Raw genomic sequence first — 18,513 nt, 5'->3', positions numbered from 1 at the left:
GAAATCATCTCACCAACGAGACGCCAAAAACGTTAAGATTAAGACTCAAATTTTAAAGTAACCCCCTCCTCCTACCCTCACATATTCCCCTTCCCCCTCCATGTATCCCTATGCCCTCAGCCACACCAGAAATTAACTTCCCAGACCCTCCCCCACAAGTTCCTTAAACTCCAAAACTAAAACATTACCGACATACCAAGCACCCCCTCCTACCTTTCCCCCTTGTTCCCTTCCTCTTTTTTCAGCTCTTCTCGCACCCCTCCCCTGTTCACTCTTTCACTCTTTCATCCCATAACAGCGAACATTTCTGTAAAAGTCTGAGGAAGCTACAGACGGCCAAAAAAAAAACAGCCGGGTAGCTGAAACAATAATATAACTTAACAGAAAGATACGGTAATAAAAAATAAAACGCATATTTGCTCTACAACAGTATTGAGCACTTTCTTCAGTTTTTATTAATTACCATTTCAACTATATATATATTAAGTATATATATATATATATATATATATATATATATATATATATATATATATATATATATATATATTGAATATTGAAATGCTCATATCTTTGGTTCTATGGAACAAAACTACATGAAAATTTGCAGTTTTTTTTTTTTAGATTATAATATTATTCTGTGGCTTAAATTTTATGACAATTGGTAAAAATAAGGACCTATATTTTTTAACCAATAAAATATACTCAAATTTGCCTACTTAGTGTCCTGGCAGGCAGCTTCAGTTTTTCTGCTTCGTTTTTTTCCCCCCTGTGGTCACTAATATATATATATATATATATTACGTTTTGATGTTACATATATGGCTGGTATGTCATAGATTATTTGGCCCATTCGTAAGAATGAAAATGTGATTCTCATGGCTAAATGTATATAGATATTTCGTATACCGAATTGTCGTCCTTATTTGATGATAGACTCGTTAAACCGATTGATCTCTATATTTGTCCACGGTGCCAAACAATACCACCTCATCCTTCTCGAATCTAATCAATATGTTTACTTGACTACATTTGCGTGTTCACAGCAGATCGTAATCAACTTTATCGATTTTAAACAAAACCTACACTAGTTTACGTCGCACATAAATGAAGTCACAAGCGAATGACGTCATCGATTAAAGCAGAGAACATTTATATAGAGAATAATTGTGCATATGACATATAAATATAACCATAACATTTTTTAGTTTAAATATTTACCTGGTTTACCTACATATACTATTGTTTCATGCTTACGCAATATTCGATGTTAAAAATAATTACTAAAGAATTCAAACCCAGTTGCAAAGTTACTTTTGAGTCTGGTATTCAACCCCTAGACCACCATCAATTAAAATGTGAAAAGAAAGAATTGCAACCATATATATAACGTCAAATCAGCAGATATATACAGTAAACTTAGTCATATATGTTCAACAGCAATGAGCGGCACATACCTTTACACATAGATTGATTTATAAATTCTTATAGTGTGTGTGCGTGTGTGCTTGTGTGTGTGCGTGCTTGAGAGTGTGTGTGATATTTCTCAAAAGTGACGTCATTTCCACACAGCACTTCCTGTCTCTCGCCATTCTTTAATATAGAATATCTAAAGCGCGTCCCTCTCTATGTACGTTCGTGAAATAAGGTTAATAACGCTATTTAACCCGCAATCAGAAGAAAATAGGGAATCCATAATTTTTCTAAAAATGTTGGCTCGAAAGTAAAAATACTCTTTCACGTGTGATCATTTTATATCATTATTCATAGTCGAAAGTAGAACGAATGCAATATGTACAACAATCAACTGTACCTTTTACTTTCTACTTACAGGGTATTTACACCCCCTCTGATCGTGGAAAGATGTGACACGAGGCTAGAAAGTCGGGATTGTATGACAGCATATAAGAGGTAGCAGACTCTGGCTCCAAAAACTATCTGACTAACCCTGTTAGTATTATCCGCTAGGGATGCCTCAGGAGATTGGCTATAAACAAATCACTTCTCCAGCAGAAAATGTAAAGCCTGAGAGGGTGGACAACCTAGGAATACTCCTAACAGTTACCGCATTTCGACATAGCAGAGTCAGAAGAAAGTACAACAACCCTACTTTCTGTTAGACTTCGAGTGCTAGCTCTATGTGAAGAATTCTCGGAATCCTCTAAAATAAAATATGTAAATATATTTATAGTCGTTAAGACTAATTCCGTTCGAGGTATCGTTCTATCACTCCTCAACAGGTAGTAAACGTGGCTCGACCATATTTTCTTCCTCGAAAGATGTGGAACAAAACCGGAAGATGAGGAAATAAGGCGATTGATGCCTCCGTTCAGTCTGAAAAGACAATGGATACCCCTGTAAGGGTAGCTGTGCGATTAATTGTGAGGCAAGGGTTGCGCAATCGTCAACCACATCTCTCCTGAATTGGTACTGCTTTAATCGAGTGGCAAGCAGAAGTTCTAGGAAACGATAATGCCGAGATAAGCGGAAAGCCCATACAGCATTTGGAATTCCAAAATGGTCACCCATTTTAGTACTGACCACGCTCTGGCAGCACAAACATTATCTGAACAGTCTGGTTGGCATTCTCCTGTAGTGTAGCCTCAGGCGATTGTCAAGAAACAAAGGAGGAAGGTAAATCCTGGAAGGATGCACCCTATAAGACTAAACATGACCATACATCCTTCCAACAAAAGAAGGTCTGCTTATCGTTTTGTGACGTCATCCATTAACGGAGAAGTAGAATACATCGTCTTACAATGTTATCGTTTTGTGACGTCATCCATTAACGGAGAAGTAGAATACATCGTCTTACGATGTTATCGTTTTGTGACGTCATCCATTAACGGAGAAGTAGAATACATCGTCTTACGATGTTATCGTTTTGTGACGTCATCCATTAACGGAAAAGTAGAATACATCGTCTTACGATGTTATCGTTTTGTGACGTCATCCATTAACGGAAAAGTAGAATACTCTTACGATGTTATCGTTTTGTGACGTGATCCATTAACGGATAAGTAGAATACACCGTCTTACGATGTTATCGTTTTGTGACATCATCCATTAAAAAGAGTAGAATACACCGGGAAGATCCATTATGATGTCAGAAACAGGTGCAATTATCGTTTTTTAACGTCATCCTTAGTCATCTCGATATTTCTGTATTCGCGTGATTGCTCAACCCTAATTGCGAACAAGAACATAGACTGCAGAGATGAGATGATTTCGAAAGATCCTCATCATCTAATATAGGAAGCACATTGCAAATGAAGAAGTGGAGCGCCGGTTAATTCAAGCAGGTGGGCCACATGTGGATTTACTGACGACTGTGAAAAGAGAGACATGAAAACACGCAGAGATAATCCTGTGAGGAAACTGTATGGAGAGGATATAGGAGGATTATACAAAGAAACAGGTGGGAGGATCGATGCTGGGTAATACGTATAGGAAGACAAAAAATCTCGAGGGCCAGAGAAAGCTGATTGCCATATCATCTTTGACGCCATGGAGCAGCAGCAGCAGCAGATGATGATGATGATGATGATGATGATGATGATGATGATGCAAGTCATTCAGGGAACGTTGCCCAGTAATTACATTACACGTTCCTAGAACCATTGTAGAATAGAGCAACAAAATCTCATTCTAACATTTGAAATAACTTTATTGGATCATCTTCATAAACGTGTTAATAAACGAGAGATTGGAAAAGCAAAGAATGTTAGTAATCGAATAAGTCCACAAGTTTGGACGAAGACAAAAAGGTAAGGAAATTCACGCGGTGTTAAATGAATGTCACGTAAGTAGGGAAGTGATACGTCTATTTCTGAAAGAAGAATGAATGTCCATCTACAAAGAACACGTCCTATACAGTTGTGTTGAAGTCAGGACCATGTATGTGCGTGCGCGCGAGCGCGCGTGTGTGTGTGTGTGTGTGTATTGTAGTAAGTCCACATGTGTGCGTCTATAGTAGCCTTAGTAGCTTCTTGTTGGACTCCAGGTCCAAACGACCCGAGAGAGAAGATTGCATTCTAAAAGGGAAAATTGCGACTAAAGGAGATGTTGTGAGATGAATCAACTTGCTTTGGTCCCCAAGCAGAAAAAAAGAAGGTATATTAACCACTTTATAAACTTTTATCACGTGCTCAGCTCATCAGAGAGATGGCATATGATTAGGAAAGCCAGGACAGAAATTACATGCTTGTACCAATCAGTGCTGAGCTTAGAAAAGGAACACAAAATCGTAAACCGCGAGCTACTCTTGCTGTTGTGATCGTCTGCAATCGTTACTGCTGCAACACCAATACGCCAAGTGATCATCCGTATTTGATCTTCAATGAGGTCACTTGGTGTTGAGGCAACAAAAAGCTACTTTTTTCTTTAAGTCGAATTATATCTTTTTTTTTTTTAATTCTGATAATCGATTTTAATCTGCAATGAAATGGTCACACATGTTCCTTTGATATTTTTTGAAAAGAATGCAACATTTTTAAATCCATATTTTATTTTTAAAAAGGCGATCAAGGAAACTGTTGTATCGATTATCTCGGTCCAATTAACTGTAATTATCATAATCTAATTTGCCGATGGTTTTAAAAATTCTGGAACGTAATTGTGACTTCGAGATAAGAAAGGTTCGTTAATTTCGCGTCAGGATTCTTTGTTGTTCTGTTAAAATTTTCGTCTTTTTTTTTCTTACTCATAAAAATATGCATAATAATCCGTGGGTTATTCCATTCAAAGAAAAATATTCGATGATTGTTTTAGTGTTTCAAATCCAGTGGATTCTCTCTGCATATTACCATGGCAAGCAGCCATTGGAAGGTGATGATGGTTAGGTAGTTAATGACACGGACTGACGACCTAAGTGTTTCGAGTTCGAATCCAATTCGTTCCATACAAAACTTTTACTTAGGATTTCTGCAACCTTTATGTGGCCCCTCTTGTAAGAACCTGATGTCTTTCTAAAAAGGATTCTGATTAAAAAGATATCGGGAAAACCAATGCCAACAATATAATCATCTGATTCACATGAATGAATGAATCCGCCATTTAGGTGCAGCAGAGAAAATTCTTTGCTCCATTGATAAAATACAAAATCAACTTCGAAATCTAGTGGGTGTGATCTTTTCTGATCCCTATACCGCTTACGCTTCAACCTTGTATCATATATGGAAGGTCATAATCTTACCTTCCTCCAATGCGTACCTTTTTTATGATCTTGTCAGACAGAGGAAACACCGCCTCCAATCAAGTCCTTTCATACCTCTTGAAAAAAGTCAAAACAAAACTGATGGAAGACATAGAAGGTTTATTCTTCTGGATCTTTTGTTGCAGATCACTGAATGATGAGGGTAGTTAGAGAGAGAGAGAGAGAGAGAGAGAGAGAGAGAGAGAGAGTTACTGCTTAATCACATCGTATCAGCATATTTTTCGAACGATATTCTCATACTTATCATGCTTCCGAGAAATGACTTCTCTCACTCATTCTCTCTTTGAGCCACATGGCGTCACGCCCGTTTCTACCAATTCCTAGGGCCGAGTAAAACTAACATTCGAGTTTACCTAGAGTTGCATAGAGTACTACCGGGGGATACTAAGTAATCTGAACGATTATTATTATGATTGTTTTTTGATATCTAGAAAATATGTATCAAGAGGAAAGATATCTATATGTGTGTGTGTGTGTGTGTGTGTGTGTGTGTGTGTGTGTGTGTGTGTGTGTGTGAAGAGGAAAGATATTTTTAGGATAAAAATAGCAAGGTAGAGTATGCATGTATGAGGAAAGTTAGCATAGGAATGTTAAAACAAACAAGATTGTTTACGTTCTAACAAACATAACGGAGATGACTTTAGTGACGGCATCAGGTGATCTTAATGTTACGCTAATTAATGACGTAATGAGATAGATTAATAATACACGTAATCAGATTTTAGAGCTTGAAGTCAGACGGGAAATGTCGGACAACTTAATACAAAAGATATCGTCTCCGCGTTTTGGAAGCTGAAGAAACGCGACTTTAGCATAATGTAGAAAATTACAACGTTCTGCAGCTCCGATGAGAAGTCAACAATAAAGTTATATGAAATATACAACCTATTATTGTTTGGATTCTTCCGAAGGGAGATGAACTTGAATAATTAGAAGAGATGAACACACGAGAGAGAGAGAGAGAGAGAGAGAGAGAGAGAGAGAGAGAGAGAGAGAGAGAGAGAGAGAGAGGTATATTCTTTGCCTGTGCACTATACAGAATGAATATTAATGAACGCTTGATTTATTTGTGAAACACTCACACATACATGCATACAACAGAAAAACATTTTAACCACTAGACGTCACACATTGAATTATATTACAACATAAAAGCGACATCTGTCATATAGACCCGCTTTATATACCGCCCGACAATAAAACACTAGCTGATGCCGACTGAACTTTCATTTCTTCTTATTTTAAATTAACCAAATGATATACTAGTAGTTCTATTCGCCCTCTATTAAACCCAGCTTCTTTCTCACGTTGCTAGTCTATCTTTATACTTTATCGTTATTTCCAAAAAAGTGCTCGACTGAGCTCCAATCTTCAGTTCCTTCTTATAAAACATTCGCAGCAAGAACTTGTTTCTCTACAGCAATAGAAAAAGACTTTCCTTTTTTTCCCTCGATGAGCCTAGTGTGAAGCGGAATTTCCACGAAAATAGCTTATTTGCAAGGGTCTCCTGACATTGGAAAACATTACTGCATGAGTACTTCTCTATTGATTACAATTTGATCGTCTTTTAATCAAATGGCAAAAAAAGAAAATAGAATAAGACGCTCAATACATAATCAAACGCAGTGCATGCCATATATCGATATTAGTAATAACATAGTGTTCCTCATCACTCAGATGACATCCTCTCGTCTCATTAACCCTCATCTTCGAGCGGCTGTTGACCTTAATAAGTGGCGAAACAATTGTAAAAATGCCTATAATTTCATCTTTAAACTAAATTTACTAATCTATATTATAATTTAGTATTTGTCTGTCCCTTTGTTTGCCACTTATAGGATCCAAAACTACTCTACAAAATTGCATTATATATATGGCAAAACAATAAACATGTATGGTCTTCGAAATTATTGAACAGAATGGCACGAAAGTTGAAACTTTTGGTACACCGAATGTAGAGTGTGTCCAAGATCATATTACTATCATTACTGACGATGGTAACAATACTTATAAGCGCTTAAGGAATAAACAAATCTGCTGGTAAACACTCTACCAAAATTTTCATAAAGCATCTTTGTCATATAATGGATTATATGACTGTAACGATTCTAATAATAATGCTGTCCCTATTATTATTATTATTATTATTATTATTATTATTATTATTATTATTATTATTATTATTTTTATTATTATTATTAATAATTTTAATTTGAACTTGAAATTCATGGTTAACAAGTAATTGTCTTACACATGTTCGGATGTTTTATGTTTATGTCTTTGTGTACATTTTTCCGGTCAAAAGCGACAACAGCGGCGGAGTTTAAAAAATAGTAAACGAAACAAGTAAGAGTTTCTAACCGAAATTTTAATTTGAACGTGAAATTTATGGTTAAACAAGGAATTGTCTTACACATGTTCGGATGTTTTATGTTTCTGTTTTTGTGTACATTTTTCCGGTCGTCAGCAACATCAACGGCGGAGTTTTAAAAAATAGCAGAGTGGGAAAAAAGAAGCGTTTCTAACTGAAATTAGAATTTAAAACTTGAATTCATGGTTAAACGGAGAATTGTCTTTCACATGTTTGGATGTTTTATGTTTCTGTTTTTGTGTACATTTTTCTGGCCAAAAGCAACATCGACAGAGGAGTTTAAAAAAAACGAACAACGTAAGCTTTTCTAACTGAAATTATTATTATTATTATTATTATTATTATTATTATTATTATTATTATTATTATTGTCATTGTTCTTCTTCTACTTATTATTATTATTTTTATTTTTATTATTATCATTATCATTATTATTATCATTATTATCATTATTATTATTATTATTATTATAATTATTAAAAAAAATTACTTTATTGGTTATTACACGTTGGAACAGGAAATGTAAAAAAAACGTGGACGGATAAGGAAAGAAGAGTACTGTGGCAATGCTTTGTAAGAAGTGGAAGTACCAAATCTGGTGGATATATCCGAAAAGTGAAGGAAGAACGGGCGAGAGGAAGAGGAGCTAGAAGTGTCGCGAGTTTGGTATCCCAGTTAAAACAAATTAAAAATAACAACCTACTTTCAGTGATTGCAAGAGAAGAGATTGAATGGATGGTTAGGAATGAAATGAATAACGAAAGTAAAATTGATGAAACTAGCTCTGATGAAAGAACTGAGAGAGTGGAAGTGCAGAAGGGAAATATAACCGATGATGGGAGGCGGACAACTGAGGAGGTATGGAATCCTATGGTTAGTGGAAGTAATGAGAAAGAGTTTGAAGGATCTAAGGCAGATGAGATCATTGACTCTGAGACAATGGAGCCAGTGAAAGGAGCAGATGTATGGAGAAATGGTGATGAAATTCGAACTTTGACTTCTGTAGAAAAAGAAGTACTTCAGAAGTTAAGAGAGGTTCTTCTTAGAGACGATATCACAGAGATTCCAAGTATGAAGAGTAGTGATAGACGGAAGGTGAAAAACGAGGTAAAAATAATTCAAGAAATAATTCACATCATAAGAAAGAACATATTGATTACGGAACTTAACAGGCTTCTGTATGCAGCGTCATACGTTATTGCGAATCGTCTTGGCTTATTACAGACGAAAAAGGGAGAAATGAAGGATAGAAGGCCACACTGGCAGAGGCGGCTTGAAGAAAGTATTAAACGGTGGCGAAAAGACACTGGTAGAATCGAAGAAATAAGAAAAGGAGTTAAATTAGGACAGAAAGCCAAGGACGAGATTGAAAGGAGGTATAGATTGCTGGAAAAAGGAACGATGAACGTTCTAACAATGTTGAAAGAGAAGATCCACACTGGTGGTATGAAAATTAGGAATTTTGTTGGAAAAGTGTTGCATTTCGGCAGAACAACTTTTTCCGGAACAAGGTGTATAAAGAATTAAACGGTAGTAAACAGGCGGGAAATAACAACACTCCAAATGCAAAAGATGCAAGGAAGTTCTGGAGTGGGATTTGGTCTGTTGAAGGGCGATATAATGAGAAGGCTAGCTGGTTGGGAGAGGTCAGAGAAAAGCTATCATCAGATGAAGAACGTTGAGATAACCATCGATGACGTTAAGACTGGCATACGAAGGATGACAAACTGGAGTGATGGGCTTCTGGTTTAAACAGTTTCCATGCCTTTATCTACCTATAGCTGCTGTTCTGCAAAGGTTGTAGAGCCGAGAGATGTCCCTGATTGACTTGTGATGTTCCTTTGTATTTTGCACCTGTAGATGTTTCTGTATCAAGTTTGTGTGTAGTTCATGCGTGGTGTTAGTTTCCACATTCAAGGGTTTTCCTTAATATTTCTGCTGTTTTCATTATTGAAATTTGTATTTTCTCGGCCATCCCTCTGATTTCAATCTTTCCCATTCTTTTTTCAAAGTTTTTTGGTATCGTTCTAAGCACTCCTACTATTAGTAGTGTTATTTTCACTTTCTTCATTTCCCAGATCTCCTTGAGCTCTTTGGCCAGTTCCATGTATTTGCTCCGCTTTTCATTCTCCTTGATTTTCACTCTGTGGTCTTCTGGCACAGAAAAATCTGCAATCTTATTATTATTATTATTATTATTATTATTATTATTATTGGCTCACATGGAGCTTTCACACGTCAACAAACGATCTAATTGGAGACCTGTGGTGTTCTCTGGAAACTGAGTGAAAACAAGTTTCCCGAGACATTCAGCTCTCTCTTCCTCCTTCGATAGCATTTGCAAATAAATTTGCATCATCGCAACAGCCGCTTACCATTGATTTCTCGCTGGCAGTGGCCATTGGTTTATACTGGAATTTGAGTGGCACTAAGCCTCCCCAAGATCCCAGTTCTCTTCACACTTGTCCAGCCGAGGTCTGGCCAGTGCTCCCTCCTCGGTCTTTCCATCCTCCTTGACTCTTCTCGGCCCTTTGGTATCACTTTTCTATTCGGGGAGACGGTGGTGAAACAATGGAGAGAATGCATGATGGGGGTGTAGAACATGTAGATCTGCAGCTTCGGTGTTCTTCATTCCCTGTAATGCTTCTTCGTTATATTGTCTTGTGTTATTCTCCGCATTTAAGGGTTTTCCTTAATATTTCAGCCGTTTTCATTATCGTTAGGCGTTGTATTTTTGCAATTATTCCTCTGATTCCAATTTCTGCCATTCTTTTATCCAGGTTTTTCGGAATTGTTCCTAGTGCTCCTACTATTATCGGTACTATTTTGATTTTCTTCTATTATTATTATTATTATTATTATTATTATTATTATTATTATTATTATTATTGTGGGTTTTCACACAGGCCATCATTAAAGATTTCTATTTGAGAACAACCCGTGGTGTTCCCTTAAGTCTGAATGACAATAAGTCTCCCCAGATTTCCAGTATTCTCTGCCTCTTTCGATATATTTGCAAATGAATTTGAATTATCGCAACAGCTGTTTACCATTGATTTTTCATTGGAAGCGATCATTGTTCTTCACTGGAATTTGGGTGGAAATAACTCTCCCCCAAGGTGACAATCCTCTTCGCATTCATCCAGTGGAGGTCTGGTTAGGGCTTTCTATTTTCGATCTTTCCATCCTCCTTGACCCTTCGACTTGTTGTGGTGCCAGTCCTTCTGACTCTATAGTTTTGTTGTTGTTGTTGTTGCTGCTGCTGCTGCAAGCAAAAATATTTGCCATTCGACGGCCTATAATCTAGCCGTAAGTATACTTTTTAAATAGGCAACATATATTTAATATTGCTTTATTATAATTTCAAAAACTAAGTTTTTATTTCATTTTATCTACTTTGAAAATTAATGTATATTTTTTTAAAGTTTTGGCAATATATACTTCTTACTGAATTACTTTAATTAATTACTATTAATATCAATAAAACTACTGCATGCACATATCGAATATTACGGCAATAAAATTACGAATGAGTGACACAAACTATCAATGTATTATGAATTGTCTAAGAAATAGTTATGTAAATTAGGCATAGAAGTAGATGTGATATTTACTTATTTATAGTATTTCAAAAGACTGTGTTGCTTTATCGATTTAAATATCTTGATCGTTTTACTATTAGGTTAGTGCAAAAACAATATCGTTTTCTCAGATATGTTAGTTTTATATATATTTCTGAATTAATTCATGGATATATATATATATATATATATATATATATATATATATAGAGAGAGAGAGAGAGAGAGAGAGAGAGAAAGAAAGAGAGAGAGAGAGAGAGAGAGAGAAAGAGAGAGAGAGACATGTTATATATCATTTTGAAGCGCGTTTTTCGCTCTATTGAATCGTGTTATTCGTTACCATTCTCAATCTCTTCATTTATTTTTTTGCATGTTTTTCGACAGTATGCATAAAATTCAAGTCCGCACGATTTTCTTGCTCCAGTTAAAACTAGGCCGAAAAGCTGCAGAGACAGCTCGTGATATCAATGTTGTTGCTGCTGCTGTTGTTGTTGTTGTTGTTGCTGTTGTTGCTGTTGTTCTTGTTGCTGTTGTTGTTGTTGTTGCTGTTGTTGTTGCTGTTGTTGCTGTTGTTCTTGTTGCTGTTGTTGCTGTTGTTGTTGCTGTTGTTGTTGTTGTTGTTGTTGCTGTTGTTGTTGTTGTTGTTGCTGTTGTTGTTGCTGTTGTTGTTGTTGTTGCTGTTGTTGCTGTTGTTGTTGCTGTTGTTGTTGTTGTTGTTGTTGTTGTTGCTGTTATTGCAGCTGCTGCTGGTGCTGCTGCTGCTGATGATGATAATGATGATGATCATCATCATTATCATTGGTTCAAAATGTTGTACAAAATTCCACCAAATAAAAAATAAATAACAAAAAAGCAGCTTGTGGTTAACGTTGGTAAGTTATTTTATTTTGGTTTTGCAGGCAAATAAAAAAGAATCAATATAATCGAATTAAATTGATTCAAATAATCGAAACATTCGTATTGTTTGCACAATGTTATTATCTGTTTATTGTCGTCAAAAAGCGATAATCCCCAAAGGTAATTTTAATAAGCGGCTTCCCAGAGCATTCACAGCAATCAGATTATTCGATAACAATTAAGATCGAACTCCTCGATCAATATTTGATGTCATTTCCTTAGTGGTTTATTTAAAAAATAAATAAATAAATAAATAAAGCTCTCATGAAACCGGTCGATAATAATGAAATTCTGCTCTTGGTCTAAACAAACCTAACACAGACAAAACTCCTCCACCGCCACTGAACTTTTACTTTTCCAATTCAAGCTGACGAAACCGGGTAAGTAATGCGTGGTTGTGAATACGGTGAATCATTTGTATGAATAAAAGAAGTTTTTCGTTACAAAATCTCCTTTTCGTATGGTTTTATGGCAGTTTTGCATTTCTTTATATGGCCATTAAATACTGTGAGATTTTTTAAAGCTACACTGGTTGAGTATTAAAAGGCAGATAAGACAGTATTGCATTGTCTGGTCCTCTTCTCTAAATTTGCAGATAGTTGGGTTGATTTTGTAACCCCACCGATGCATAGAAGCGTTTCATCACCCTATTTCTGTTCTCGTGCGGTTGTGTTTTCCATTAGAAGCTTAATGTCCGTTTTATTTTGATTTACTGTTCTCATCTTGAGTATGATTTTTTACAACATTTTGGTCGATGTAACCTCCGACCTTCTTCTTGTCAAACTCAGGAATTTGGACGGAATTTTGAATGGAACCCTTTATTTATATCTCGAGGGTAGCAAGCTCTTGTTCCATCAGTCATGACTGGACAGAGGTCCTAATTGAACCTTCAATATTTAGGAGAACATCACTTTTACAATTGATTTTTCCAACTATTCTAACCTTAATGTGTTTTTCGTGTATTTGAAATATGTGGTTATACGCTTGTTTAGCATCTCATTTACACTTTCCTCTGCAATATCATCGAACACTGTAAGATTTTTTTAAGTTGATCTGGTTTGGTGGTAGAAGGAAGACACGGTAGTGCTGCATCGTATGGTCCTCCTCTACATCTGCAAATGGTTATGTCGTTTTTTGTAGCTCTATCTGACCAGCTTTTGATCGTCTCGTTCCTGTTTTTATGTGGTTGAGAAACTTGTCCCAAATTTTCTGTGTATGTCTATCTAGCAGTTTTGCATGGTGCTGAACTCAAATTTAACTATGTTAAAGCTTTGGGGATTTGGGGGGTGACTAAATTGGGGGGGGGCAAATGATGGACTTAGTCATTTCTTTTTTTGCATGGTGCAGAACTCAAATTTACCTATATTACGGTATAAAACTGCACCGTTTGTTCATTTTCATCAGGATTTGACGTACCCTGGGGACTTTGAAATAAAATACATCCTTATGAATATATTTTAAATATTAAAAAATGCAAAAAATAAAAGTTTATTATTTTTTATTGTTTCATGAAAAAGTGTTTCCGCATGGTTTCGTATTTCGTTTCATGCTTAGTGATTTCCGTTCCATATTTAGCTAAATCGAGTCTACTTCTGGCGTCTTAACTTTGTGTACTGAATTTTTGGATTTATCTGAAAAATTATATCATCTAATATGTATTATTGGGAACAGGTGTCCAACAAATAAAGTTTATAACCACGTGATTAAAGGCTTAAGACACGAACTGAAAACCTGGGTGTGCCAAGTTCGAATCCAGTTTGTTTCACAGGAACACTTTCATCAAACCCCCACTTGACCTTGTGTCTAACCTGGAGAGAAGATAAATAAAATTACGGGATTACTGACTGTCATTGCCAATGAGAAAAAAGAAATCTTTTTTTAAATCAAAATCCCATTTTCCCTCCAATTCTCCAAAAATATTCTTGTAATAAGGTAAAAACCTTTGTTGGGCACAGAATGGTGATTTCTCTTTATAGAAAACAAAACAACATGAACAATTCAATGTTAGATTATGCTGGTCCAATGCGGTTGGTCCGCAACAGTAACAAACTACTTTCTTTCAGTGAATGGATATCTTACTGATGTAATTTCATGACCTGTCAGCGAATCAAAATCCTGATTTTAGGAATATTCTAAACTGGACTATTTACGCCAGAAAGCAAAGTCGCTCAAGCAGAGATGTTTTGTTCATCGACCTGGAAGTAACCCTCTACACTATCTATTCAATACTTTATCTGCCGGCGAAGTTGGGAACTGACATCTTCATCCGGCTCTCGTTGACAAGTTTGTTGACTTACTAACATTACTCGTCTGAACGGACTGAACATTTTTGTTTCACATATTTTCTAGTAACGTTAAAAATGAGACCGATCAATATGGGACTGTATATTTTAGAGTTATATTTTTAAAAGTAGTAGTAGTAGTAGTAGTAGTAGTAGTAGTGGTGGTGGTGGTGGTGGTGGTAGTAGTAGTGGTAATAATAATAATAATAATGGGAGATAAATAAAGCAATAAATGTCTCTTAATATATTAAACCAAATAAAAATAAAATAAAATAATAATAATAATAATAATAATAATAATAATAATAATAATAATAATAATAATAATAATAATAAATTAGATTTGTTTTACAATCCACAACGGCACGAAAAATTGATCAAAAACAAATGTATAACAAATAAATGTCATCAAAGGCAAGACGAATTACTCTTCTACTTATCTGAAAAAAGTTTTTAGTGTTTTTACACACTTTAAAACGTTTATTCGGTTTTTAAAAAAAAACATATAGTGTCGAGCGTTAGAGGAGTACAAGAAATATGGCCTCGATTTGACACCTAAATATTTAAAGTTTTGATAATGATTTTAAAATAAAACATTATACAAAAATACTGTTATAAACCCACCCAATATTTGTCACATCTGTTCTGCAGCATGTGTTTCTGCGAATCTGACTCTCTAACTTGACAGCCGCCATTATTTTTGTACGATAAAAAATTAAAGTGAAACGGAATAATGACACCTGCGGATGTTTTACCAAAATATTATGATACACGAGCTTTACACTACATCTCTAGTGAGCGATGCGATAAAGCAAATAAGATTTATATATAAAAAAATTAATTACAATTTATTTTGCAATATTTTTTCCTGATTTTCATTTTCCATATGGGTCTAAAACAAGAATTCAAATAAATTTATTTATTTATAAAAACAATTGCAAAAAACAAACACTCGACTAGCTATAACCACTATCAACAATTTCCCCCACTCTCTATCTGTGCCTAAATCTAAACGCAGTTTCCATGAACAAAGCTTTTTTCCTAAAACTGTCCGCCCGTGGAAGACTGTTACGTTGGTCTGCTTCCTGGCAGACTACAATATAGTAGCCTTCAAGTTCAATGTAAACAAGTTTTTGTTGAGCCACCTCATTAAATAATCCAAATTCTACCCAATCTATACCACTAATGATTACTACACTACTTGTACCACCTTACTTATATTAATCCTTATCCTTAAGTGGCCTTCGAGCCTTGATAAGTGGTAACTTCCTTGTAAAAAAAATGATTGGTCTCTAAATCGTTATAATTTTCAAATTTCAATGCATTCAAACAGTGAAAATACGTTTACTACTAAAACAAAGAAACGTATTTTAACTTTTGCTTTCGCCTTCTGTTCTCTTTCTATCTACCCGCCATATTTGCTTCTATAAATTGTCTATATAATATATTTTAGTTTGGATGGTGTTGTTGATTTATTTTCTTTTTTAATATGCTTTTCATTTTTAAAGGTCTCCCGAATTCGCTTGCACTTGCCGGCCATGTTTTCATCTTGTTTTTCTTGCTTACAGGTTTTGCTCTCTACACCCTCGTTTATCCCCAAGTTGTGAAACATGAATCGCTTGGCATTTGCTTCAAGGATTTCATGGACAATAACGGGTATGTCCATTCGTTCGATTATTCAATGAGTTCGTTTTCATTTCTACTAGAGTCCTCGGTCCTGGATATGACCTTAAACTATATCCAATGGTGAGGCCTCAGCTTGCAGGCTTTGGGGAGTGTGGAGTCACCCCTTAATTGTCATTGCTCCCAGATCCACTCTGACCCGGAGTAGTAGTACCTGTTAGGGTCCCAACTATGAGTTAAATAGGAATTGACTTGAAAAAAAAATATATATATATTCTATTAAAATTTTTCTTCCAAATAACTGGATTCGGCATTAAATGACCTGAAAAGGGTTGATATGCTGTAAAACAAAAACAACCAACTAACCAACCAACTACTAGAGTCCAGTTAATGTCAATGTTATGTGCGATAATATAAACGCTATACCAAGCATCTCACAGTTGTAAACGAAATATTGCAATCATAAAAATATTGTGTCAACATTGAAAATCACTTTGATGGTCATGTATGGCCCAAAGAAACTATAATTGTTCTCCATCTCTCCTGAACTGTAAACCAATAATATTTATTCAGTATTGTGCTTGAGCAATGGGAGCTTCGACGTATAGGATAAGGCCAGTTTTAATGCTGCGAAAATCCAGCTCTCCAAACAGAGGCGCTCTAGATTTTGGACAAGAATTAAAATTGCCCACTCTAGAAGGAGTTCTTCTTCATTAATTGACAACAGAAAAGATGAAGTGCCGAATCAGAACGGATATTACATTTTTTAAATACTTATTTGCAGAAGATATTTTTTAAATGTACATTTTAAACAAGTTAGGCACAAGTCTATAAAAAAGTATGGGGAATTTGTTCTTAGCTAAAAGGGCCAAGCAAAGGCTTATTACCAAGTCCATGAAAAGATGAAAATATCGATGAACATTTTTGCTTCGAGTCAAAGAGAAAGCTAGTTATTTATTTCCCCCCAACGATCGGAAGATGTTACACAAGGGTCGGAGAGTGTATTGAAGAGATAGTGTACATGAGTAAGAGCACTCTGGCCTACAAAAAATTACCTGGGCAACCCAGTTGGCATTTCCAGGTAGAAGCGCCTCAGACAGCAATAAATTATCCCCTTCTTAAAGAAAAGGTAAAGCCTTGGAGGGTGGATCAGCAACATATCGCAGTCAATAAATTCTCTGTACTTGGTTGACTTTGGTGCCAAGGGAAAAAATAATGCATCTGAGAAAGTTAGTCACATGACCGACGTCACATCGTTCAGAGTTAGCGCGGCAAATTCTATTGTGGGTGTAAGTTTTGTTCTTATCTACTTGTGATTTGATTTAATAAAGTAACGCACTTGTCAGTGTTTATTATTGAAATAATGCAATTTTATCACTAAATATTAAGATGATCAATGTTTATTAATACGTTTTTTAATGGTGATTTCTTTATGTTTATCAAAATATACCAATTTTATATTTCTTGTCATTTTTATCTCGCAAGTAAAAAAAAAAAAAAAAAAGTACCTTAGTTTAGCCAATGTTTATTTTAAAAAGAAAAGGTTGTTTAATTCTCTCCCACTGCAAGAACGTAGACACCAGAGTCGAAAAGTGAAATTGAGAAGTCAGCGCCCCCAAGAAGGGGCACTCTGGCATGCAAAAAGTGCCCTGGCAGCCCCGTCGGCATTCCTCGGGGAGGGCGCCTCAGGCGATTCGCAATAAAATAACTCCTTCTCAAAGAGAGGAGGAAAAGCATGAGAGTGTCGATCTCCTAGAACTGCACATAACTAAACTTCCACCGCAAAATCAACATAGACAGGATCATTACAGGAATGGTCTAATCTCTGTTGATTTGGGAGAGGAAACGAAGACAAAATCCCTAGCCGAGTTAAAAAAAAAAAGAAAAGACAAAACCTTTTCCAATATATATAGGTATAGTGACAATAATATATCAAAATAACTTCTCCTTGATCCGAATTGTGCCTCTTTGAACATAAAGAAAACTTTGTTTCTTGATTCCCCTTCTTTTATTTTACATTTTCTGTTAAAACGTTAATTTTTCTAACGCTAACGAAGCGCTAATGTATTCTGTTCGCCTGCCAGGAAGAAATGGGCATCTCGCCTGTGTGATCTTCTAACTGAACCCGAATGGACCCGTGCCATCATGAAACGCATAATCACCGGTAAATGCAGTGAAGAACAATACAATCAAGAAATGAACGACCTTTTCGTCAAATTACACCTGCTCGATCCACAGAAAGTTCTGCCCACCTATCATTATCTTCTTCAACAAAAAGGTATGTCTTCTTCTTACACACACACACATATATATATATATATATATAATTATTTTTTTTACTATAATAATTAAATACCTACAGACACTAGTGTTTCATCCTTTCGGGATTCTTCAGTGCAGGGTGTCACAATTACTACCAGTCGAACGATTCGAACCCCGCGACACGAGACATCTCTGGCTCGATTAGCGGAGGCCGTATCCATTCGGCTACCATTAATCGTGTGAAATAGCGTTGAATTTTAAACATTTTAATTTAAATGTTCA

The 18,513-nt window shown here is 35.7% G+C and overlaps 1 protein-coding gene across 1 annotated transcript in view; it reads left to right on the top strand.

Moving 5' to 3' along the window:
* LOC145295966 (uncharacterized) overlaps positions 1-18,513 on the top strand; it is an 88,901-nt gene that overhangs the window by 54,312 nt on the left and 16,076 nt on the right. Inside the window, exons 3-4 of the mRNA XM_080141880.1 lie at positions 15,915-16,002; positions 18,054-18,247. Coding sequence (XP_079998006.1) covers positions 15,915-16,002; positions 18,054-18,247 — 282 coding nt within the window. The remainder of the gene's footprint in view (positions 1-15,914; positions 16,003-18,053; positions 18,248-18,513) is intronic.

Source organism: Euprymna scolopes, chromosome 16, assembly GCF_053919585.1.
Source record: "Euprymna scolopes isolate OS-2025 chromosome 16, ASM5391958v1, whole genome shotgun sequence".
In the NCBI taxonomy this organism is placed as follows: domain Eukaryota; kingdom Metazoa; phylum Mollusca; class Cephalopoda; order Sepiida; family Sepiolidae; genus Euprymna; species Euprymna scolopes.
Note: the sequence above shows the minus strand (reverse complement) of the source record. Positions and strands in the feature narration are given on the sequence as shown.